This window comes from Apteryx mantelli, chromosome 6 (assembly GCF_036417845.1).
Source record: "Apteryx mantelli isolate bAptMan1 chromosome 6, bAptMan1.hap1, whole genome shotgun sequence".
NCBI classification, from domain to species: Eukaryota; Metazoa; Chordata; class Aves; order Apterygiformes; family Apterygidae; genus Apteryx; species Apteryx mantelli.
The window spans coordinates 31,329,204-31,354,478 of record NC_089983.1 but is presented as its reverse complement, the minus strand read 5'-3'; the positions used below and the strand labels follow the sequence as shown (position 1 = coordinate 31,354,478).

General features: G+C 37.1%; 1 protein-coding gene across 1 annotated transcript in view; it reads left to right on the top strand.

Annotated features, from left to right (window-relative positions):
* Window positions 1-25,275, top strand: part of SLC4A10 (solute carrier family 4 member 10) — a 124,725-nt gene that overhangs the window by 53,565 nt on the left and 45,885 nt on the right. The window contains exons 5-7 of the mRNA XM_067298548.1: window positions 1,374-1,534; window positions 13,007-13,195; window positions 24,702-24,790. Of these exons, the coding sequence (XP_067154649.1) occupies window positions 1,374-1,534; window positions 13,007-13,195; window positions 24,702-24,790 (439 nt within the window). The remainder of the gene's footprint in view (window positions 1-1,373; window positions 1,535-13,006; window positions 13,196-24,701; window positions 24,791-25,275) is intronic.

Below are 25,275 nucleotides of genomic sequence, written 5' to 3'. Positions count from 1 at the left end.
GAAGAGGAAAGCTATGTCTAATGTGTTAGCGCCCTGCGAGGGATTGTACCACTGGAAATCACTCTGCTTTAGAGCTCTTAAGGCTCTACGTTCCCCTGCTGTCAGGAAATAACTGTGAAGGTGCTCTCAAAGTGCAAGACTGCTTGACTTCTCTGCTTCCCAGGCCATATAGAGAATAGCAGAGTGCCGTTGCTGTTGAATCCAGCAATAGAGGTTTGTGCTGTGGCTACAGCTGTTCAAACCTTGCCAGGTTGGCAGGCTGTGTGGTTCCACACAGTAATATCTGTGTATGCTTGGAAGACTTAATAACTTTAATTCAAAACACTTCTGCATATGTCAACAAACTTTTCTGTTTTTTGTTTAACATTTTAATGTTTGGTTTAACATTTTAATGTAATTTATATCAGTAAGTAATTAAAAAAGTCTTAACAGAAAAGTCAACCAGCTAGCTAGTAACAGTAGACTTTTGCTCATGCCAGTTTCTTGTGTCCTTGAACTTCACTGAGTTCAGATTTACACCCCGCCTGAAAAGAGGAGAATGAGACTCAGATAGTCAGACACGATTATGCTACTAGATTCTGAGCTGCTGTTCATGTCATTGACATGTCTGTGTTGTCTGAGTAAGGCCTTGAAAGACTGTGCCCAAGTGTTAACACGTGGTTTATGTGTGCATGTATGTGCCTATGTCTGAGAGTGGATTTTTTTTTTTTCATTTTAATTAACTGAACTCTTAAATGAAAAATGGTGTAAATTTTGCATAATGTTTGCATAATGCCTTTATAAGTAACTTGGTGTGCTTAAGTACAACTAAGCTAACAAAGTTCATAAAAACGTCTTTTGTGAAAAAATCATGGTGTTGATAATGGATTGAGGTTCTATGAAGTATGAATATGTCTGTGTGTTTTACTTTAAATGAACAGTGTCTCTTTACTCTGTTGTGATGATTAAATTAAACTCTTCTTTTGGTGTTTACTCCAACATGAAAACTTAATGGAGAAAATACTCTCCTGTGTTCTTACTGTTTATAAATTCTCTTTTTCTCTGCCACAGATTCTCCTCCTGTATCCTTTGCAGTTGCTCTGTCATAGAGGTAGCATTGTATGCCAAAGAATTACCCAAAGTTTTTGTAATATACAGTAATTCTTTCTTAATCTGCTTTTTTCACCTCTGTGGTCAGAATTCATCTTCAAAAAAAGATATATTATAGCATTATGTGCGAAGAAGCAGTCAGAGGAATTTTCTCATGTTTCCTGCAAACAAAGAATAAATTGAAATCCAAAAACATTTTGCTAGTGTTATTTTGATGTCCATGAAAGCAATGTATTTTTCATTTCTTATGCACAAAGGAGTTATAAAACTGGTTGTTTGCACAGGTGGTTGAAGTTTGAAGAAGATGTTGAGGATGGTGGGGAGAGATGGAGCAAACCGTACGTTGCCACATTGTCACTTCATAGCTTGTTTGAGTTGAGGAGCTGTATTCTGAATGGCACAGTTTTGTTGGACATGAGAGCTAACTCCTTAGAAGAAATTGCAGGTATGTATTGGTGTTGCATTTTTTACTTATTAAATTTCATCATAAAAGTCAATCTATACATTGCTTATGAGAAAGCTGTTGCAGAAGAGTCAGTTCAGTTTAGAAACTTCCTGAAAATATTTTGCTCAATATATTGGAAAAGAATCTTAACATTTAACACAACTGGTAAACACTTTATCAATACTTGTTTGCATAGATTTTGCTATTTTAGAAAATGATCTTTACATGGAGGAGAGATTTAAAATAGAGCAGAGAGCGCACTGCGGCTATGTTTAATTACGGCTGATATGTGCTCTGCTCCAGTTGTGCCACCTCACATTGTGAATGTGGTATGTACTAACTTCCACAAACTTAAGCTATTGTTAAGCTAATTGCAGATAATCTATCTTAAAAAAATTTAAATCATTGAGGAGTTTTCATCATAATTATGTAATGTGAAAACAGACAAATGGAATTTTTCCAGTTTAAAAAATATGCATCTCTGAACTGAGCATGAAAAAAACCCATTAAGTGCGTGTTTTCCAAAAAGCATTAGCTTCCTTAGTTAATAGTGAGTGCAATTTCTCCAGTGATGGTATACGCAGCAGGTACAATTGTAGAGCTTTTAAGGACAGCAGAAGCAGAAAGCAAGAGAACGTAATGGATGAGCCTAGTCTCCCAAAAATAAAAGTGAGATTGAGACTGTATTCCTGGCCTTTCCCCAAAAGGCTCCATCTAACTAGTTAAAACAGGGGACTTTTTTTGGTTGTGTATTTGTTGTTATAATAGAGCAGGTTGTTAAAGGTGGTGTAGTACAGAGGTGTAATGTAGAGCCTCAAGGACTCTTAAAACTCCAAAGGTTGCATGGCCCTGCTAGAAACAGTGCAATTTGATATGCTTATTTCCCTGATTCTCTCTTCCAGGAGGGAAGAGACAGAGCAAAGAGCTGTGCTATTTGATAATCTGGGATCTCTAATTTTCTGTTTAGTTACCCTTTATAAAGACTAGTCTCATGTTCATGATGGTTATTGGAGTCTGGTCCCAATATGGAGGATTATTTACTTCCCTCCTCTCCCCAAGATATCTTGATTTATATCTACTCAGAAGTTTTACCTTGCTTTCACTTTCATGGATTTCAGAGCATTTCTGATACTGGTACTCTCTTTCTAAATCATATAATCAAGGGTTAACAATACCTTACTAGATTTATAGTGTTCTGCATACTACAAACTTTGCTTAAAGACTGAACATGAAGCAGCAGATGGTAATATTGGGAAAAGAGCACTTTCACTGGAGAAAGAGTGCATGAGTTGTTGTTGTTTAGACCTTTTAGTTGCCTTGTCTCAGGCACAAAGTAAAGTGTTTTCAGAAAATGTAAAATATACTAGTCAAAGATAGAAACCTTTTCTTTTAGATAAGGGTCCAATACTCAAGAAGAGATTATAAGGAAAACTGCTTTACTGGTGGTATGAAAATCTATGTAAGGCCAGATAAAATTTATTCTAGTTATTTAGATTATCAGGTAAGGCAGATACTGTCCAATAGACTATATCTAACAGAGGAATTAAACTTGGATGAGCTGGTGGCGGCTGCTTTTTGCATTCATCTTTCTCAAATTGTTTATGTCAAAGTGATGCAAGATATTATTAATCCAAATCAGCAGAAACTTGTGTGGGTTTCTACTGTGCTGAGATCTGATTCTCTGATGAATCATGGACTGAATCAGAGCTTCAGAATTTGTCCTGATTATGATAAAAGATAAACATGAAGGGTAAAAAGCAGCTGATTTGCAAGAACAAAGGTGTTTATCAGTATGTCACTTTTCTTAATTTTAAAAATAAATAAATACTACTCAGATCAGCTGCCTGCTGTTCTTTTATTACTGTTTACTTATATAGTACACTAGGGTTGTCAAGCTTGAACTTTGGATTTTTAACAAGAAATCACTTAATTTCTTTGTATACTCAGTTAAGAGAGCCCATCTAGAATTGGTCTTTTTATTTAAGTAGGTTAAAAAGTATTAACATAATAAAAAGAACTCCAGCAAACTTCATTTTTGCTGTTTTTTGAAGATGATATATAGTGAGACTGTAATGAATTCATGCTTATAGTTTCTTAATCCCTGGATGTTTGCTAAACTCAATTTTTTGTTGTTGTTTTGTTCAGTTAACATGTCCAAGAACTCCAGACTTCACAGTCTTAATTCAGTTTTGAGACTCTTTCAGATACAAGTTCTCCTTCAGTATAGAATTTGGGGAGCTGCTGTAACGCTATTTTGAATCAGTCCTGCTTCTGGAATCTCTTGATTTGTTGATTAGGAAAACTTGTTTCTTCTGAGAAAAACCTTTAGAATGATTTTCTTGAATTAGTGTGTACCATTTTTGCTTTAAAAATACAGGCTATTGTGGCAGATGTTTGTTGTTTTATCTGATCTGGGTGGTGGGCATCTCTGTAATAAAGTGAGCTGATACATGACAGGCTTTGCATGGGTCTTGCTTTGTCTTTAAGAAAGGACTTTTTCCCGTTGCAGCTTTAATAAGCAATGATGGTAATATTTCTTAACAACTTTGCAGCAGGTTCTTATTGCTAGTGAGTCATTCTGAAAATTACTGATGTTATGTGTTGGGCTTCTTCAAAAAGAGATTTTTATTTCCTATGAATAAAGTTGCTATTCTGTTTGCTTTCTGGATGCTTTCTACTATTACTTGCATTGCAGTCTTGCTGTTTTTCTCTTCCTCAGTGAAGATGCTATGCAATTTATTACTACAATGCTACATATGTAATTCCTGCTCTCAAGTGTTTGCAAAATGTTACAAAGAGTATGTTAGCACACATTAGCACTAGGACAAAGAAAGACTTTAATGGTAGTGATGACATGCACACCATCAAGATGTGTCTGCTATCTATGTTAGAAATTTGATAATCCCAAGTAATGTAATAGGCTACTTTTTCTCCATATAAATGACTGCTGGACCTGAAGATGAGATAGAGCTTGTATTGCTCGGGAAATTCTGTCCTGTCTCTCCTGTCTCTCCTACTCAGTTATTTACATCAGTGCTTATAGTCCTATTAATTGCGTGCTATACAGTTAAAACATTGATGGCATCCTAGAGTTTGTATGTATTCCTGTTGTATCTGACAGTCGGGACACCTTAGAATTTAAAGAAATAATTGGCTTTATTCAGCGTTTCACTCTTGTAATTTTGCATGTTAGCCATTCTCATGTTAGGCTGGTCCAATGATGCTCAGTTTTTGTGTTCTTCTCAGGGCTGCTATGTATAACCTGTGTAACAGAGTTTGCTAAATCGAATGTACCCTGTGGTTTTGTTTTGGGTAGTATTCCTGAATTAACTTCAGTTCTTATCTTTCTGAGGAATAATTTATTACTATCACAGAATTGCAGAATGGTTGAGGTTGGAAGGGACCTCTGCAGATCATCTGGTCCAACTCCCCCTGCTCAAGCAGGGTCACCTAGAGCACGTTGCCCAGGATTATGTCCAGATGGCTTTTGAATATCTCCAAGGAAGGAGACTCCACAGCCTGTCTGGGCAACCTGTTCCAGTGCTCAGTCACCCTCACAGTAAAAAGTTTTTCCTTATGTTTAGATGGACCTTCCTGTGTTTCAGTTTGTGCCTGTTGCCTCTCGCCCTCTTGCTGGGCACCACTGAGAAGAGTCTGACTGCATCCTCTCTACACCCTCCCTTCAGATACCTGTACACATTGATAAGATTTCCTCTCAGCCTTCTCTTCTCCAGGCTAAACAGGCCCAGCTCTCTCAGCCTTTCCTCATAGGAGAGAAGCTCCAGTCCCTTAATCATCTTAGTTGCCCTTTGCTGGACTCGATTTTATTTTTTTAAGGTAATCTATTCATAATTTTCTGCATTACTATATTTATATTTATTTATTTTGTGAGAGCAAATAAACTGGTTGCACACATTCACTTTCATTTTACTTGCCTTAACACTGTTAGGGAGAAATGTGTATAGTGTATTTGCTGTTAATGTCTTGCTGGGCTGCTTTCCAGTTTCAAATTATATTTTTGTAAATGCAGTGCCAGTCTTTGTATCCTTGAAAGAGTTATACTTAATCTGCCTTGCTAAATTGAGACAAAGAATTCCTGTTTGTTTTAGTCAAGGCTTTTAATCTATAAACACGTATTCATTAAAGCATTAAACCCCCAGCACTTAGCCCTTGAAAATGTCTTTTATTAAAGTCTGTGTTTTAAGACTTTAATGGGCTTGAGGTAAAATCTACAGATGAAAAACATCTTTTATACTGTTTGTGTGGCTTTCAGAACATTTTGTATTTCATCCCTGGAAACTGTTATTTCTGCATAAAAATATTTTGGCACTAGTGCTGTGGTGAGAATTTTTAAATCATCTTGTCTTCCAGCATGTCCATTGTTTATTAGATTATTTTTCATTCCAACTCTATATTATTAAAAAATCACTTGATCTACCTAACTGTAAATTTCTTTGGACACACACCCAATTTTCTTTGTTGATAAAGAGCTTATTCATACCTATGATGCTGTATTCACAGACAATATCTTGTTTTAGACTCCTGAGATGAATTTCCAATTTCGTCGTCATACAGCTCAATTGCATGTTAATTCCTGACATTTCTCAAATTGTTTTTGAATATCATATGATGGATTTTATTTGTTTCTTGAAAAGAACTTGACCCTTTGTCGAACTTTATCCTGTTTAAAAATTTATTTTTATTAAACATCTTTTAGGGTTTTTCATTACTGTTTTTAGTGCTTGACGTTCTTTTTTCATATGTCTGTGCAGTGGCTCCTATATCAATAAACTAGTATTGCATGCACAAGGAATTCCTTTGAACATTTGATGTAGTAATATTTTATCGATCACTTCTGGTATAGAACATATGCTAAAAGGAAGTCTGAAAAATCTATGTAATCAAAACAATTTATTTTGGAACTTGTCCCTTCAGGAGATATTTGCCAGAAGCTAGCTGCACCATTAGAGAACTGCTTCACTGTGTTCAAGTTGGCAGATGAAAATGTTCTCTTTTGATATTTTCATTTAGTTCCTTTGAAACCATGCAGATTCTCAAATTACCATCTGGTTTTTTGATTGTAACCACTGAATGAACCCAAAAGGTTCTTCCACTTAACATATGATGCCATTTTCTATCATTTGATTCAAAAACTGTTCAGTCCAGCCTTTAATGGCAGTACTTTCTTTACGATATGAATCACGGATCTCGCATTTTCTTGTAGTTGTGCTGAATGTACTGTGAGCAAATGTCAAACCTTGTCAAATCCAAACTGTGGCCTCAGAGTTGCACAGTTGTTCTTTGGGGACTTGCACAATTTGAAATGTTAAGTAGTCCCATTTATTTTAAATACGTAATTTAAATCTAATAAATTTGTATTTTTTAAATTAAAATTTAATTATTTAATTTATATCTTCCCATGCTTTCCAATCCAGAGTTCTGACTGTTTTTCCCAAGCAGTCTTTCAAATGTTCCTCACGATTGAATTTTCAATCTGTTTAACAGCTTAATCTTGTGATTGAGGTCACTGGACTCTGTGCTCAACAACTCAGGGTATTACATCCCAAGTGTGCTGTTTTATTGATTTCAGTAGTATCATGTTAAGCTTTCAATCTGAACTAGTCTTGTTTTGCCTTTGTTTGCTCTCAGCTGTATTTCTTCATAATAATGACATATTTCAACTGGTTCCAGTTTAGATTTTATTTCACAGGAGTCCTTTGTTTTAGCTGTGACACTTCTGTGGTATTATGTTTCTGACAGTGCTTTTATGATAAATTTAACATTTATTACGAGCACTGTAACAAGGCATGGGGTTGCCTGTGAGCAATCTGCTTCTCTGTTTGACCCTCCACCTGTCTTTTGTTGAGCTTCCACCTTGTGATTGCCCGGGTTTTTGGCTTTGCTTACTTTAGAGCTTGCAGTGCTGTGATTACCACTACAGAGAAGCCTTCATCAGGTTTCGTTGCTTTGTCTTTGTAAATTATATGTCTCTTACCATCTCCTAAGCTGCATGGTATCTTTTTTTTGTCTGTATTTTCCCATACTAAGCACAAATTTGGAATTTTTTAGATTTCACAGGAAGTCAGTCTCAGTTTTCATTCTGGATATAGTGATAGAACCAATGGCACTCATTGCTCTCATTCTGTTTAGAGATGCAAAATATCTTGTTTTCCTTGATCTCCATTATTCTTTGGGTAGCAACCACTTTGGCGTACCAGCGTAGCTCTGAATTGCAATGCTGCTTGCCCTACAACCTGTGAGCTAGGACTTTTAGCCTTGTCTCTGCTATTTAGTGCATGACTTTGTGTGTGTGTGTGTGTGTTCGTATGTTTTGTGTACATGCTAACTCTTGTTCTTCAGTGAAATTGGAGACTTACTTTAGAAAGCAGATACTGTCCCTCTTTCCTTTTCAAGTAATTTGGCTGAAAAGTAATTTCCGGTAGAGTTGGAAATAAAATCCCACTCTCAGTCCATTTGAACACTTTACCTCTTTGGATGAACAAGCTAAACCAGCCAGCTTAGATAGCTTGTTTATAATCACTGTTGCAAACACCAGAAGCAGGTCTTGGTTCACAAACGCAGCCCAAGAGTCCTAGTTGTTAATCTCCTATTGCTCCTAGTAACCAACTAACTGGGGAGGTGTATTAAGTGTCCCTGTTGGTGACAGGTTAGCATAAAGGACAGCATTTCAACTGAATATCCTGCATAAAGGACTGCTTCATAATTGCTTGTGTTTCCTTCTCGCCCTTTTTTCAAGGGGGAGAGGAATCCAACCCCCCAAATCAAACAAACCCTGGCTTTTAAATTAGATTTTGTAGTCAACTGTTGCAGTTATGATGCAGAGAAAAACCCTTGTGTTCTGTTTTTTTTTTATTAATCTCTCATTTTGTCTTGCAATCACACAGTTACACAACTTGGAAGTTTTAGAGGTGCAAATACCATCAACCTTATTGATATGTGCTGGGTTCAGTATATTCTGGTGTAACCTGTCAACGCCAACCTGCATCAAGAGAATATGAGCCCAGCAGTTCAAAATAATTTTTATGTTGTACAGCACAGAAAAAAGAGCTCTGGATCTTGTTTCTTTACTAACCAGTACAGAAGACAGGCCCAGTTATTCTGTATTCTAATAGGTATTAGACCTTACCTGCCTTTTCTGGAAAGGATGAATATCAGTCATTTGTCAGATAACACTCATGGGTAGTTTGGTGCAAATGCAGTACAACTTCAATAAATTTATTCTATGTTTCATTCTGAAACTTTCTTGTACTATTGTTTGTGAGGCGTTGTGCACGTCGTGGACCTGAAGCAGTGGGGCACGCACTGTGGCCACACTTGGGTGTCCCCATAATGTCTCATTCACTTGGACCTGGGATGGCTCTGAATGGGGGGTACAGCACCCCCGTAACAAAGCTGCAGTGTTTAATAGAAGTCTCCACAGTGAATGAAAGTGGCTAACCAGCTTTTGGATCCTAGCTGACCCTAGAAGTGGGATAGATGCAGTTTGCTGTGCTGTGCTTGTGCACAGGAGTCAGACTGTATCTGAACCAATTTGAAGTGTCTGCATCCCTGATGCTCTGATTCACAGCCCAGGTAAATCGTTCACAGATAATGAAGAGCTACATTTAAGTCAGTACAATAGCTCGTTTAAGTGTTTGCATGTGCTCGCAAAATCAGTTTATGGATGGGTATATTTTATGTAAATGATGTGTTTTAACTAAGTTGGAATAGAGAAAGAGTGCTTGAAATTAAAAGATTTAAAGAAACCTGTGTTTTTGTAGTACTCTTGTTTAAAGTGCCCTGGGCAATAAGAACATTTGGCTTTAACAGCTTGAAAAATGATTTTGTGGTTGCATGATAAATCAAGATTCCTTACTGAGGAAGCATTCTCCTTCAGCGTTTCTGATATCAGCAGGTACGGTATAGTCTGAGCCACTAATAGAATGGGTTACGTTCTGTCCCTGGGTATTCTGTGGCTTGTCGAAGGTTCCACAGGGCTGTGAAACCACCCTGAAAAATCTAATGGTCAGCTGTGTCCCTGGCTAGAAGGGGGCTCTGCAGGATGTTACAGATCATTCCAAAGGAAAAAATTTTCTCAGAAGAAGGGGGCAACCCCCAAACTCTTACTTTGCAATGTTGCTGAACATAGAAACCTTGGAGAATCTCTGTTGTTAGGTAAGAATATAGCTGAGGTACAGTGCTGTGAAGCTACAGGTCTGTATTCCTTTCTCTGTTTTGTTATATGGAAGTTGGAGAAATGGTCATGCAATCCGGATACTTTGGAAAGTCTTGTTTTTGCACTTTTATAGGTGCAGCTTCAGCTGGTGGGAGCATAGCATGTAGGATCCTCATCTCGCCAGATCAAGGAAATATAGCCTGGTTTGAGAATGAGATGTTTAAAATGCTTCTATTTGCCATTTACTGTCAGGCCGTAAGCCCTGCTGCCTGTGTTTGCAAGCCTGTCTTTGCTATCAGGAGGGTTAACACTGGCGTTCCAGAGGCTGGGATCTTTTAAAAGAGATATTGAGAGATGTGGGAGGAAACTGAAGTGGAATCCAATAATGGCAGGTGTTGATGGAGACAGTTTTTCATACTTTTGTGCTATCCAAATCTGTTCAGAACAGGTTTGGGGAAGACAGTGAAATACAGGAGTTTGACAATAATCTGACTGCACTCCTACAGTTGCTACTGCAAGTGGGTTTGTATCAAAGGAATGACAACTTGGGGGGGTTGGTACTGAAGCAAGCAAACAAGTCTTTATTCTTCCAAAATATGGTGAATCTTCCTTTTTTACATGATATCTGTGTGGCAGAAGCCATACAGTAGGGGAAAGTTGTTGTAAAAGAAGACTCGAGGTAAGCCACTTTCCCCTCACTTTAGCAAGAAACAAACGTTAGGCACTGTGCTGGCACACAGCTACCTCCACAGGTTGTGTGACTATTAGTCTGGCAGAGCGCCCAATCCGGCAAGGAAAAGATAGGCATATGATTTTCTTTCTCCTGGCATTTTATCTCCTCAAGTGGAACATCTTAAATATTGACATCAGCCTCAGCAGTTAATATATTTTAATATGTAATATGGAAAATACTGTAATTCCAGGAATGACACCAAACAAGTGGAGTTCCACTGATCTGTAAGCAAGGTGATGACCACAACCCTAAATTTGCCTGTTCTAGAGGAGTCCTTTTTTTCAGCTCTTCCTTTTGATTTCTGTCTTAGAGCAACTCAAAGAAGGTAATCTTTGTTTTTGCATCTTCTACAATTTGTCTTTTGGCCAGCAGAATTATAAAGGAGGGGGAAGGGGATCTTTTCAGTTGTGCTCTAGCACAGGTGCCCTAAGTTGTATATTTATTATTTATATTTTCTTCTGAAGAGCACCTCATGTTACAGTGGAGTAAACTATTGGCCTGTTTTGGGACCTGTGACATACAAATTCATGTACAAAGCCTATCTAAAGGGAAGCTGGTCTTATCCTCAGGGCAGAGGCAGTTCCTCAAAAGGCAATAGAACTGAGCAGAAGAGTGGACATCTTTCATGGAGCTGGTGCTTTGCTTTTGTCTTGGGTTCCAAATCTGTCCTTATTCTTGGCTCATTCTGAAAAAAATCTTATACAATACTCTTTCTTTTGAACTTGTGTTATCTTCTCTCTTGCCTTTCTGTCATTTGTCTTGCTACCCTGCCTCCCTATCTCTTCCCTTAGAGTTGAGAGTAATAGAAGCAATGTGTGTAATACACATTCTAATAGAATAGAATCTTCTAACAGAAGCTGGAGGCTGGTATGCAAAGATAACTGACCTGGTTGGGTTTGAGTTAACCCTGGAGTTAAGTGCCCTTTAGAAACAGGTGAGGCATCTCCAAGACATGTTTTAGCTTAGGTTTTTAGCTTAGGCACAGCACCTGGCAGTATTACTTGTAGGCACGAGCTGTTAGGTCAGCACAGCTGTTAACACTGAACAGAGTGCAATTGCTAGCTGGAGTTAAATGCGACATCGGAAACCTCTGCACCACGCTTCGCTGTCAGATGTAGGTATATCTGCTATGTTTGCATGACTTTTTGTATATGTGTCATTAAAAAGAGCTGTAAATTCTTTGATTACATCTTCATAATGAAATATGCGGGCTCAGGCATCTTTATAGCTCTGAAAGCATCTATATATGACACATCAGTTAATGTGGATATTGAGAATTTCAGAAAAACTGCTCTGTGTGTGCATGTATGTGTGCTTATATATGCATATATAGTGCATGGTTGACTGTAGCAATTAAACTCTGCATTTAACCAGTATGCTTGTAGTGCCTCTTAATCTCTTTTTTTTTCTCTTGCTCTTGGCAGTTATCAGACTTGACAAATTATGTCTCTACTTATTAGGGTATCTACTTTTTATTTTTTCTGCTGTGCTTGCTCTGCCACTGAGTTTGCTGGTAGAAATGAACCTGACTCCAACACAGAATCGTGAACTGTCTGAATTTTCAGTACAGAAGTTTCTGACTCAGCTTATTATATCACCATTTCTGTGCAGCACAGTTTCTCGTAATGGATAGGCAAGGACATTGTGTGCTTAAATGATGTTTTGCTTGCTCTGATACATTTTTTTTCTTTCTTTTCCTTTTAAGTATTACTACTGTTGCTAGCAGGATTCTCCAAAATAGTTATTAAAAAAGCCTACAAAACCCTCAGTGGTTTCTTTCCCACTTGAAATATATAATGCATATATTTATTAATATTTTTGAATAGGGATATATCAGAGTATTTTCTGCTGGTGGATTTCATGCTGAATCTTTTTATTCCAATGACTGCAAAAATAGTTATCATTTTCTAGGGGGGCTCAGTTTCACTCACACATCCATGTAATGATTTTCTTGCATGGACATATACACCAGGCAGTAGAATGAAATCCTATTAGGTATTTCCAAAAAATGCTGCACATTTTCCTGTATCATTGTATTTCTTATTACTGTGTTGAAAGTATTGTTATTATAATTCTAAGGAATAAAGAGCTAGACTGTGGTTTTCCATTGTAAGTATAAAGTGAATGAAAAAGTTGTTTCTCCTCACAGGAAGCCCGTGCTCTGTGGCAAATAATGTAGGGGTTATGTGGGGAAAAAAGAAAACAAAACTGATACACATCATGATGCTGAGTTTAAATGCATTATGTATGGGAGTGTTTAGGGACTGATTTAAAAGTTGTGTAGATGACCTTAATTTGGTAACTATATACCTTTTGAGGGATTGAATTTGTTACATTAATAACATCCTTTTAAAAAACTTTTTTTTTTTTTTTTTTTTTTTGAGAGTGAAACACTTCTAGGTATCTTTTTACTGTTGAATTGTATTGCATTTAAATGGAGAAGGAATTGAGACCCTTTATTTGTAATCCTGTAGGATCCAAATTGTTATTATTGTAATTTCTTAAATAAAATCTTTCCTCTCTCCCCTCTTTATTTTATTATGTTTATTTATTTATTTTTCAGACATGATTCTGGACCAGCAGGTGGGCTCTGGGCAGCTCAGCGAGGATGTTCGTCACAGGGTGCATGAGGCATTACTTAAACAGCATCACCATCAGAACCAGAAGAAGCTGAGCAACAGGATTCCAATTGTGAGATCCTTTGCTGATATTGGGAAGAAGCAGTCTGAGCCCCATTCCATGGATAAAAATGGTAATGCGTTGCTTTATCTTACATTTCAGAACTTGCAGTAGCATCTGCCTGCTCAATATCCTCTGTGCTTTTGTACCTACAGCTTGAACTGATAGTGATGGTACCTTTTAATGAGAGAGTGGTTCCTCTTTTGCATTCAATTAAATTTGGAATTCAGATCTATGGCACAATTTAGGGCTGTGCAGAGATATCCAAGTGAACTAGCTCAGGTGCTGGAAGTAGGTCAGCTACGTCAGTGTGGCACCTCATCCTGAATAATTGGTATTGCATATTATCCCAGGTGGAGGACCACATTAGTACATCTACTGTGCTTTTTGCACTCTGTGAGCTCCTTCAGAATGAGCTTGAGCATCTTTGCACAGTGTCACTCTAAACTATGGACATACTCCATTGGTGCCAGAAATGTGATTTTACTACTTTTGGCTCCCGTTGACCATACAAGGCCTATTTAGTTAAGGTGTAATGAATTGTTACAATAGTTTCTCCGTCGGTGCACACATACTAGCTTCTGTTCTTGGATTCATTTTTAAAGGCACCAAGGCTTGCGTTTTTGTAACGGAAAGATAGTGTATACATTAGGTAGCATTCAACTGGTATTTCAGATTCCATAGTAAGTCTGTGGGACTGGAAAATGAGGAAAAACATTCTCAAGATGATACTAAACTGTGCATTGTTCTTGCAGAAAATCACTTTTCGGAAAATTATATCTCATGAAAATGAGAGAGCAAGTCTGCAGAGTGCTTCTACAGTAAAGCATCAGCTTAACTTTTTTCTTGTTTTTGTAGAAGCCCTTATAAGCTTTATTGTTTTTATAGGTTAACCATGGTGAAGAATCTTTTCTTATTGCCCCTTCTTTACATAAACACATACCCAAGTAATGAAATTTGCAGCCGAATTTTGCAAATAATTAAAATTACTCACTTACTAGAATTATCCACTGTATATTTGTTTGGCCTCTGCATCCAGTATCATCACAATACCCACAACTTTTCTGTCCCAGCATCACTGAACTGTGCTGACTCTCATCCCAGGAACCACCTTAGCTGTAGTAAAATCTCAGTCCCTTCTGCTCCTTCTCTGTTCAGGGCCCTGTTGAGCTCCCCTGTCCCCCAAGGAAACAGCAGTGGTGCAGGGGAGGAGTGTGCTATGGGGCGCTGGGCAGGAGGCCAGGGCTCAAGGAGAGCGAGAGATTGGTGGGGAGGTTTGGTCCAGAAAGGTAGGACCGGTCATAGAGAGACTACTTTTTGTTCCTTTTGTTTCAGTCATTGCTGAATAAAAGTTTAATAGGTCCTTCTAAATATAGCCACTTCCCTGGGGAAGACTCTCCGACCTAGAAGGCGGCATATAATTTCATCTGAAGAGGATATTAAATAGAAATATTTCCATTATGCCAATAAATCATTTTAAGAGTAAGGCAAAAATAATCCTCATGGTTATTAAGGTGTGTGTAAATATCTGTATGAATGTACAAAAGTAAAACTAACTAGAACCATTTAAATTATCTGTCCTTTTTCAGGTAACTTTGCTGTTGATTCATGTGACTTTGCTGGTAGCTTTAAACACATTCAGGAGGATGGAAATACGAATGTTTTTAAAAAGTTAATGCAATAATGTTCCTATTCCTCAGTTTCCACAGAAGGAAAGATGGAAGCTTGCATTCCCTAATCCCTTTTGCAATATATAACAGGGGAATGCTTAGGTCTTACCTAACAAGTCAGTAATAGGTCTCCTTAAAAAGATCCTTTGGGGCAAGCTGTGGAAATATCACAAGCCAAATTTCAGTAACTCTGTCTGGTAGTGGAATTGGTGTAGTAACATCCACTTCAGTAACATCTCACTTTTGCCTAGGTTTCTTGTGGGCACCTTTATATCTTTATCTAATTCTCAAAGAAATAAATTCTGGTCAGCATCTAAGTGCATATTAAACACACTAGTTTCATATACTCAATGTTTATGTGATTCTCTATGTAGGGAGAGACAGTCTTTACATGGGTTTTATTTGTTTTTGCTTATTCTACAAGATGCAAAATTACTGAATTCCAGTTCACATGCCTTTGTAGAGGCTCCTCAGTATTTTAACCCCTGGTTAAAAACAGTCAGTCACTTTCACTATGTTACTTGAATTAAGATAAATTCACTGTAAACAATACAAATGTAAGTAACTTTAGGAACATTTATAGAGAAGGTAAATCAGCTTTGTATCTAAATTGTAGTAAAGTTTTCCAAAAAAACAGTCACAGCTGTCTTTTATGCAGTCTGAAGCATTACTCTTCTACTTGTGCCCGTAAGCGCTAATGCGCATTTGGCAGTCTTCTGTTGTGAAGAGGTCTGTACAGATGCTTGCCCAGTGATGAAAGCAGAGAGGGCTCAAATTTATCTCTTGTGGTATATTACTATGTTATATTAAATAGTTTGATTCTTCTTTTGTTATCTTCTATATACTAAAATTAGTATTACCTTTAGAAGAGGAAAATTCAGTCTAAATCTTTGGTTTTCAATGGAACCTCAGTTTTTTTCTCCTCAAAACAAAGTAATTAAGCAGCTCATGGGCTTGAGTGGCAATAGTTGCCTCAATACTACAAGATTAAAGGAGAGTGGAAAGAGAGATTATTCTGTAGAGCTGCCTAATTTCAGGCACACTGACTGCTGCCTCTTCTGACATACTTCTAGGCATTTCTCTACCCTGGGTCCTTGCCATACGACATAGTGTGTAAATTATGCAGAAATCTACACTAAGTTTCTCAGCCTTTGGGAATCCTGCTGCCCTTAAAAGCTTGACCATGGGCAGGAGTGAGCTTTCCGATCACGCGCTCTTGCTATTACCTTGTGATCCACCTGCTACAGTCCAGCCACAGTGCTGTGCTGACTGCAGCTCTATGTTTCTTTTTAGATTGCCATTTTAAAAATATGAATATTGTACAAGCTTCTCGTAATACTACAGCAATGAATTGTAAAAATGTGGTTTTGGATCAGGTGAAAGCTAAAGAAAAATGAGCTACATATATGTAAAAGAGAGCAAAATTAAGAGCTATAAATATCTTCTATTACTGTCAGGAGGGGGCTGTGAGTCACATCTTTGTTTGCTGAGGGCAGACTGCTAAAATCCAGTCAGGGCTTCATCTTAGCCTGCTTGTTCCCATTTGTGCACACAGGTTGTATAGTATGTATGAAAGCAAAGTGTTCCAGATAATGCCAACAGTACCAATATCCTTCTCTCTCAGTTACCAAAAGAAGTATTAAAATAGTAAAATATTTTATTATTATTTTTGCTTTCTGGATGAGAAGCTTAATTCACCAAAGACTGGCCCATCCCCAGGGGGAACAAACAGATCATCTCAGGTGCTACAGACTAACGTGCAGCCGGGAGATGACTGCAGCCTTCTCAGAGCTGAGTTGCTCAGAAACTGTAAGTGCTGGGAGCTTGAGAAGGGCCAGTTCTGTGTCCCTGTTCAAATGAGACAGGGGAAGCTGGGAACTTCTTGACAAAGGGAAATCGTCAGTTTGGTTAAATTTGGGTTTAGTGCAGACAGTGTAACTGATACAACCCTTAGTGGCCTGTAATTTGTGAAATAGGTGGTTCAGAGCTGTAAGTCCTTGCCATCCAGGTTATGTGATACGGCTGAGAATACAGATGCCCTTCCTTCTCCAAGCTCTTGACTATGCTAGTTTATCAACATATCCAAATCCAGATGCCAGAATCAAAGGCTGAAAATGAAGACATAAACTTAGATTCCATACGTGGCTGCACTACTAACAGACCACTGTGATATTGTTGGAAGATAGTTGTACATATGTTCTCCCTCCATTTTTTCTTTGTTTAAGAGTCTGTCAGACCGCCTAATTAATTTGCTTTGTATTTAGTTGTATTATCTTTTGTTTACAATGGCTTTTCTTCACATCCTCTGCAGGGCTAAGATGTCAGGGTGCTATGGATTTACCATGCATTTTTAATGCTGCCATGCTGTGTTTAACTTTCACTTTTCATTAAGCATCAAAACTGTGAGAATTTAAAGCCTGCTTTTGATGTTCCAATAAAAAGCGACAGTCAAATTTGGCATAAGAGCAGCAAAAATGTTTTTTTTTTTTTTTTTCTTTAAGTCTGGTTTGACACCAAATACCCAGAATGGAGGGTGGCAGATAACTTTAGCATAACTACTTTAAAAGACAGGTAAAAAGGCAGGTTTGGAGAACAGTGTAGCTGATTTTTAGGGAGATTAATAGGTTCTTCACTCAGCTACTTCAGAACTGTGTCTGTAAATTCCTATGGCATGGTCTAAAAAGCCAAATCCAATTACAAATGTACAACATCTTTTTATTATTATGGGGATGCTAAAGTCATTTTATAAGCCTCTCCACTCTTATAGACGGTTCTGCAATTCAGAATTTATGTGTATGTAGCAATGTAGCTGATTCAGTGAAAATGAAGTTAGGAAAAGTTTCCATAATGTAAACTTTTTTTTTTACAAGCTATTTCACTTTTAGTCTAGACTTCAGAGTACGTGTGTGTGTATAAAATGGCATCTAGTAGATCTTTTATTGAATAAAGTTGAAGAGTGAGGAACCAGGGGAGAGGAGCATAGTAGGATATGGGACCTTCTAGCAAGGTGCATGGGAATGTACTTTACAAGCAGTGTTCTTTGTCCATTTTAACAAGATCCTATGCATGTTTTCTGTTCTGTGTGTGTGCTATTTATATCTGCTTCTTCTTCCTCAGCCTCAGAACACACACTTTGTTAGAGGAGAAATTCCATTACCTCACACATCGTGACTGATTTTGAGAGACTTTGAGATTTTAAAGGGAGGTTTATCAGTATGCCAGACAGGCTGAAGAAAGCAATGGCATATTAGGTGCTTTAAATCAGGGATCTTTGGAGTTAATAGCATGGACTGCTGTAGCAGCTTAGTTTGATGTGTACTTTTTCAAACCTTTCTCCAGTTATTTCAGTTAGCGTGATTTGCCGGTTCAGGCTGCTTCCTTGCTTTATGACAGTAAGCACATGCAGAGGAGACTAACACAATGATTGAACATCTAATTTAGGAAAGTATGCATTAGTGTCCCAGAAAGTCTAAATTACTAGTTATGTGATGGGCATTTGTTATTTTTATCTCAGTTCCCTAATCTTTTGTCATCAGTTTAAGCATTTATGCCATAACTCAATGCTAGCTTACAGCATGTGAAACTCAAGTGATATCAATACTACCATATGGAGAGACAGGCATTGCTTGGACCCGTATGAAGGGGAAGGGAGGCCTTCCTGGGTAAGTGATCATGTTCCTCCCTCTTGGGGATAGGTCACAATGAAAGTCATATGTATCCCCAAGTTTTCTGCCAGAGGTGGTTTTGGCTCAGGAGGTTTGCTCCAGCTTTCCTTGCAGTGAAGCCAAACCCCATGATAGTTAATTCCACCTTAAATTAGCTAATGCTGTATTTCTTGTTTTAGATTCTTTTCAAATGTATTAATTTTAATGAACATGTATTATCCACAGGTTTTTATATTATTGAAATATAACTTGTATTTAAAAACATCTGCATCTGATATTTATACTTTCTTTCTCCACATTTCCTTGTACCCATAATAAAATGTATAATCTATATGTATACAACTGTATCATTCATCTTTGTATTTCTTTATTTTGCTCTGTCTTTGTTGTGTCTGTCTCTAACAGGCTCATCTCATCTCTGTATCTTCCTCATCTCCTATCCTTTGGGTTCTGTAAACTCCCTGAAGGTTCAGAGGTAGTATAAATACCTATTCTTGCTTGGGCTTCAGATCATTTCAAATGTACACCCATGTCTCCATCTCAGTTTCTTGATAGCATGCACCTTCTTGCTATAGTGATTGAAAAATACCTCAGGTCCTTGTCAGCAACTGTGGCACATTTGTGTGGAATGATGTCCTTTTTGGGAAAAAAATGTGATATTGGATGCCATTTCTTTATAAATCCATTTCCTTGCATCACTTTGTAAAATTGCAAATTATAGCATTTTAGTTAAAACTGCATGACTTCATGTGAATTATGTTTGAGATTCAGGCCTAGCATTAGAATAACTGGTAAACTGACTTCCTCTGTATCATCTTTGAAAAGTATCGTTGGAGAGCACCAAATTCTGCTTGCATTTATGCAGGTACAATGGGAGTGACAATGCCCCTCCACTGATTTAAAATCTTATGCAGCAAGAGGCCTAAAAGTACATATACAACTCAGCCTACAGAGGTGGTATTACTGCTCTGTTATATTGGAACTTCACCATACGCTTAGCAAAAAATTACTGCTTTTTGAGCTTTGCTTTCTGATCTGGACAGTGAGTATATTTAGATTTGGAAAGCTGATAACTAGTTATAGTGGAAAGCATGAAGGTTGTTATAGTTGGCTTGCAAAACAGAAAATTATTTGGGAATGGGAAGAAATATATACATTTTAGAAAAATAATTTCTTGTTTAGTTGCATCTGGTTTGTTTGTATTAACTGTGGTTCATATCTGCATACATTGTTCTTGCCTTTTGTCATGGCATTGTGGAGGCCTCTTGGATTTTGATTAATAAATACAGTAGTCATAGTTAAAGGTCTGCACTTGCAGTCACTTTAGCTTTGAATTTTGGGGAGTAAAAGTATGTTGTATATTACATTTACTTACTGTGATTGTTTTTTTTTATTTGACAGGGCTAATAGTTGAAAATGTTGAGCACTCTGATAATCTATAAATGCAAACATCTCTTAGTGTAACAAATGTGGACCTTACTTTGATGGTTCTGATATTTAAATGGCTTGGCTTTGCATGCAGTAATGTATTTTGCGTGAATTTTTGCTCTTTTCTTCAAAGCTGTGGCAATTTCACATTATCTGAAAAAAACATTCATTTTCTATGCACACCAATTTAAAATACAGTTTTAAAAACTGTTTTGGCATTGGCTTTCTAATACATAGATAAGCCTTAACACCCATTTTACTGTGGATTTATCTGCTAAGTATTAAGTTCCTTTTAATGTAGGCTGGGTACTTCAATGGTACCACATTGTGCATTTGATCAACTGATACTTAAAAAATCTGAATGGCTCTCTGATGACTTCTCAAAGAATGCAGCTCTTCAAATGCTTTATGTAGACGGACTGCAGTATAAATCAAGGCTTTTAAACTTTAGATTTATAAGACTCCAAGTTCTGTATTGCACTCTTAAAAAGTAAAATACTATATTTACCCCCCCACAATGCACAAATAAACATTTTGCTCTAGAGAGCTGAGATGGAGCTAGCAAGGACTGGGCATGGAAGAGCAGAATAAACGATAAGGCTGTTTCTGCTCTTATTCCTGCTTACAGGGAATTGATGGTGTATGCATTCACCATTCTTATCAACTTAATTCCCCTGTTGCCAGCTCAAAGAATTAATAAATGGTGTGAGGTAGACCCTCACTGAAATCAAGAGACTGGCTTAAAATCAGGAGATACGCATGTCCTTGTTGGATGAAGCTGGGTGTGATGAGTGTTTTTCTCAGATCAGATGTTTAAAGCCTGGCTGGCATTTGACGGTGACAGTGTGAGGGGTTTTGTTTGTTTGTTTGCTTTTTTGTTTTGTTTGTCTTTAGTACTTTGAAGGCTCCCATATTACAAGGATAAAGTTTGGAGAAAATTTGACATTGGTATTTGATGTAGTGATCACTGTTGGAGTTTTGGTGAAAATTTGAGACTAATTCTTTCTTTTTTTTTTTTTTTCCAGTCTCGGTGTAGTGCCAATAACTGTGCCCCTTATTTAGAGGAAAAAAATGTTGCTGAAATTAGAATGGGGTCAAGGATAAAGCACATATATATTTGCCAATATGCATTAACAATCTGAATATTTTTAATGACTTAGGAAAACCAGTGTGGCTTGGTGATGCAGCTGTTTACTGGGCTGCAGTTAACGTATGTTTGGTCCTACCCCTTCAAGAACTACCTGTGTGCTTAACGGTATTCACCTTAAAGAAGTTCCCTTTAAGTCAGTGTGAAATTATACACAAAATTAAGTTCATTTATGAATCCGTGTGGCTTCATAGCTCAGGAATTGAGGAAGCCACCAAATATAAAAATAGCAATGTAGGTGCCTTGCAATCCTGCTCCTAGGGAGAGGGCTGCCATGGCACTACATCCACCTGTTTAAAGCGCAAGGTATATTTACCTTTGGTAAACTAAATGTGTATAGGAGCAAAAGTCTTTCCAAAAACCAGTAACCTTTTGCATTACTTTTTTGTTGAAGGGCATCTAGACTCAAAGAGGCCAGGTAACCAGCTTGCCATTTTACTGAGTGTATTGTTACATAAATAAGCATGCACTCCTACAGTGCGTGTTAAAATGCTTTTAGGAAACATTTCCCATGACTATCATGTAGATAGGTAATTTCACTTTTCACTACCTTCTCTACTTTTTATCTGTGATTGTTATTCAATCCAGTAATAAAAAAACCTTGTTGTTCCAAGACTCAGAAAGCTGTCTTAAGTTACAGAGCTATTTAAACATCTCTTACTTAATGCCTCAAGGTAAAACTTGTGTTCTTTCAGGTTATTCCAGCATACGGGAAAATCAAAGTTTGAGGTCTTCTGTTGGCACAGAAAAAGAACATGTGCTATTCTTATAAATGTCACTTACCAGTTGTGGCTTTTATTTCCCTTCATGTATATTTTTACTCCCTAAAAGGAAAGTGGACACAACATTAAAAGTTAGCCTTTAGACCATTATTCTAATTGCTTAGAGGCTTTTGACACCTCAGATTACTCTGTTGGAACTTCAGTACTGATAACAGGTGGCCTGTGCTCTGACTCTTTTGTAGGTCCAAAATTTTATTTCTCCTAGCAGATATCCCTGCTCTCATTCTCTTGAATTGCTGGGTCCAGAAGAAAAGTATAACTGTAAATCCAAAATTAGTAACAGAGATAATGGACTACCATCTCTCTTGCTTTCCTGTGGATAACATCTTTATAACATAGTGTGTGCGGTAGCATGAGTAATTATTACAAATGTTTCCCTTTTCATAGAGTCTAGAATATTAAGAAACATCTAAAATGAAGAAATTAAGAATTAAGCAAGTCTAACTTTACTGAGTTTAAGATTTCCTGCAAGTAAGTTAGGGCAGAAATCTTCCCTGAGCATTTTATGACTCTTTTTATAGAACTACATTATTAAAATCACAAAAATAGAACAGAAATCATATTTATGTATTCATTTTAAGAGTTATAATACTGCAGGGTGGCTCTTGTAAAAAGTAATTCGGCTCTTGTAAAAAGTAATTCTAATTCTAAAACACTGCTAAATAAACTTAATTTAGAAAAAAAAAGCATGAAAACATGAAGTAGTGTATGTTAATGCATAGTGTGAAAGTGATGGTGGAAGACCTTGTCACAATTATGGATCTCAGCAGTGTTTTTCTTAAGTTCTAATTAGAACAGACAAATTGAATGGCTGTTTAGAAGCAGCTTGCATATTTAATGGTCAGTGGGTTCCAATTTGCAAAAGTTTTCCCCTGGGACATTTCAGGAATTAATACTCTATTTTATGTGAATTCTTTTAAGTTACATTAATATGTTTTTTGAAATCAAACCATTATTCTTGTCATATAAAATTCTAATCCTGACTTATTTTTGTTGTAGCTACTTGGTTAGATTAATATGCTAGTTATGTCTGTTTTTCTGTCATATTCTCTTTATTTCACTGTAGTGCTGAACAAAATCCCAAATTTCTATTCTTATTTTGATCTTTCTTTTTCCTAAATCAGAGAGAAAGCTGAAATATTTACATTTTTAAGATCGATACATTATCAATTAGTAATAAGATTTATAGTAATAAACTTTGAAGTGTTCTGTTCCAGTACTTCTAACTGAAGTGCAGTCTCTCTAGCTAAGCTACTAGGATGCAGCACAAGAGGCTAAAAACTGTTTTGTGTCATAGGAGATTTGCTTAGTGGAAAATGAAATGTTGATTTTTGTGAAAACCCACCTTTTCCTTGAGCAAGTGCTTCAGCTGGGAATTCATGACCAGACTTAGACAGGGATACTATATTGCTTGACTGTGACAGAAAGCTGGATACTGGAGGGTTTTGGCCATGGTGGAGGTACTCTTGCAAGTCTCCTGTCTTCTTTGGACCAGATTCTGCGAAGTGCTCTGTATTTCCTAATTGTGGCTGAGGATATGCTTGGACTGCAAGTGTGTACCAAAGATGTGAGGGGGCACTCCAGGACTTTCTGAAGTGCCTAGACGGACAATGTGCCTAGCTTGGGACTTTCCAACTGTCTCCATCTTCAAGTATCTTGAAAATATGGTCTTTATTACTTTGCAGTTTAGGTTGATTTTTCACCAGAACTAGTGTTTTTACATTCTAATTTCTCAGTCATATAAGAGACTTTATTTGCCATGGAAACATATGCACACTTGAGACAAGATGCTGACTGTGGGCCAGTTGGACTCTGCAGTTACTCCTGGGTATTTGTTAGGGCAGTAGGAGATAGCTGGCTCATAGATTTAGTACTTCTTCCTGCAGCCTGTTATGGTGTTCAGAGCTGTGAGCTGCTCCTGCGCTGTCTGTGTCAGGGAGAGAGTGAGACTGAAGGTAAACGGGGTCTTTGATGCATGGGGTTTGCGTGCTGCCCTGCTGCCAGCCCCACCACGTCAGCGTGTGCACCGTGGCCTCTAGCCATGCATGGGTGTGATGTTGGCATTAGTAAAAATACTCTTCCTGTGACATTTGCTTGTTACTTAATCCTGTTTTTCTTTCTTTTTCTTTTTTTTTTTTTTTTTTGCCTCTGTTGGCAAAATTTTGTTGGTTGCAAGCCTTATTGTTTGTTTATTTAACACAGACGTATGTTTAAACACTTCTCATCTTGAGATATTTTTGAAACTTCTGCAAAATACTTTCTTTGCTAAATCCTCACTGGATTTTTTTGACAATGTGTTTGCTGAAACATTTGTTTTATCCACGTCAATGTTGCATTAATCAATACTGAGTTTTTGAATCATCTTAATTACCAATACAACTATTTTTTTATAGCAGCCCACTTTTACACTGTGTTTTGTAATTGTTATCACAGTGAGGACGTACTTACACATGTGAGAAATTTATGCAAGTTAGTAATCCTGTTTAATTCAGTGAGGAGTACTCTAGTAAACAGGTATTGCCAAAAATCAGCAGCTCCTCAAATTGCTACAAAAGCTTTGTGAATGCAGGACATCCTCAAAAGTGGTATCTTAAAAATCATAAGCTTTGATTGGCATAGAAAGGTTGTTTTCCAAAATTCAAGAGTATGTTTTACATTTTCTAAATTACATTCTCCAGTTCCTAGCTGCACATTATAAAAGCTCTGTCTTTTGAGAATGTGTTATTCTAAATAAGTCTTTAATTAAAATTGAATGCTTAGATAGGTTTCCTATATGTACAATATGAAATATATATCATTCTTTAATTTTAACAGCTAGTGCACTGAATGTTGGTATATTTATATAAGTTACTGTTAGTATTCTGTAATAATGATATTTTTTTAGCAGGTCAGGTTGTTTCCCCACAGTCTGCTCCAGCCTGTATTGAAAACAAAAATGATGTGAGCAGAGAAAACAGCACTGTTGACTTTAGCAAGGTAAGTGTTCGCTGACTGCAAAGAGAGCTTCCTGACTATAAAATAGATCTTTTAAATTAAATAAAATCAATCTGTGTGAATCAGGAAAAGCTGGGGAATGACAATTCTGCTTCAGTATTAATTTTCATGTGTATTGCAGCACAGAATTTCTACACAACACAAAATAATTTTTCATTTTCCCAATAAATTACTAGTAACAAGAAATCACAGTTCAGGAACTTAGATGTACATTTCATTGCATAACAGTGTAATAGGTATATAATTGTAGGGGGAGCTTTTACAAATGAACAGAAAATTATCAAAATAGGAAAGTAATTTAGACTTCTTATAATTCAGATTTACCTCTCAGACTTATACTTTTTGTAGAAGTGCATGCATGAATGCAAACTGTGCTTTTTATAACCTGATCTCGTGGATTCCAGATGTCTCAAACAGAATGTGTTTCTGTAAACCTATAACTTAATTCTTCTGGCAAGCCAAGTTAT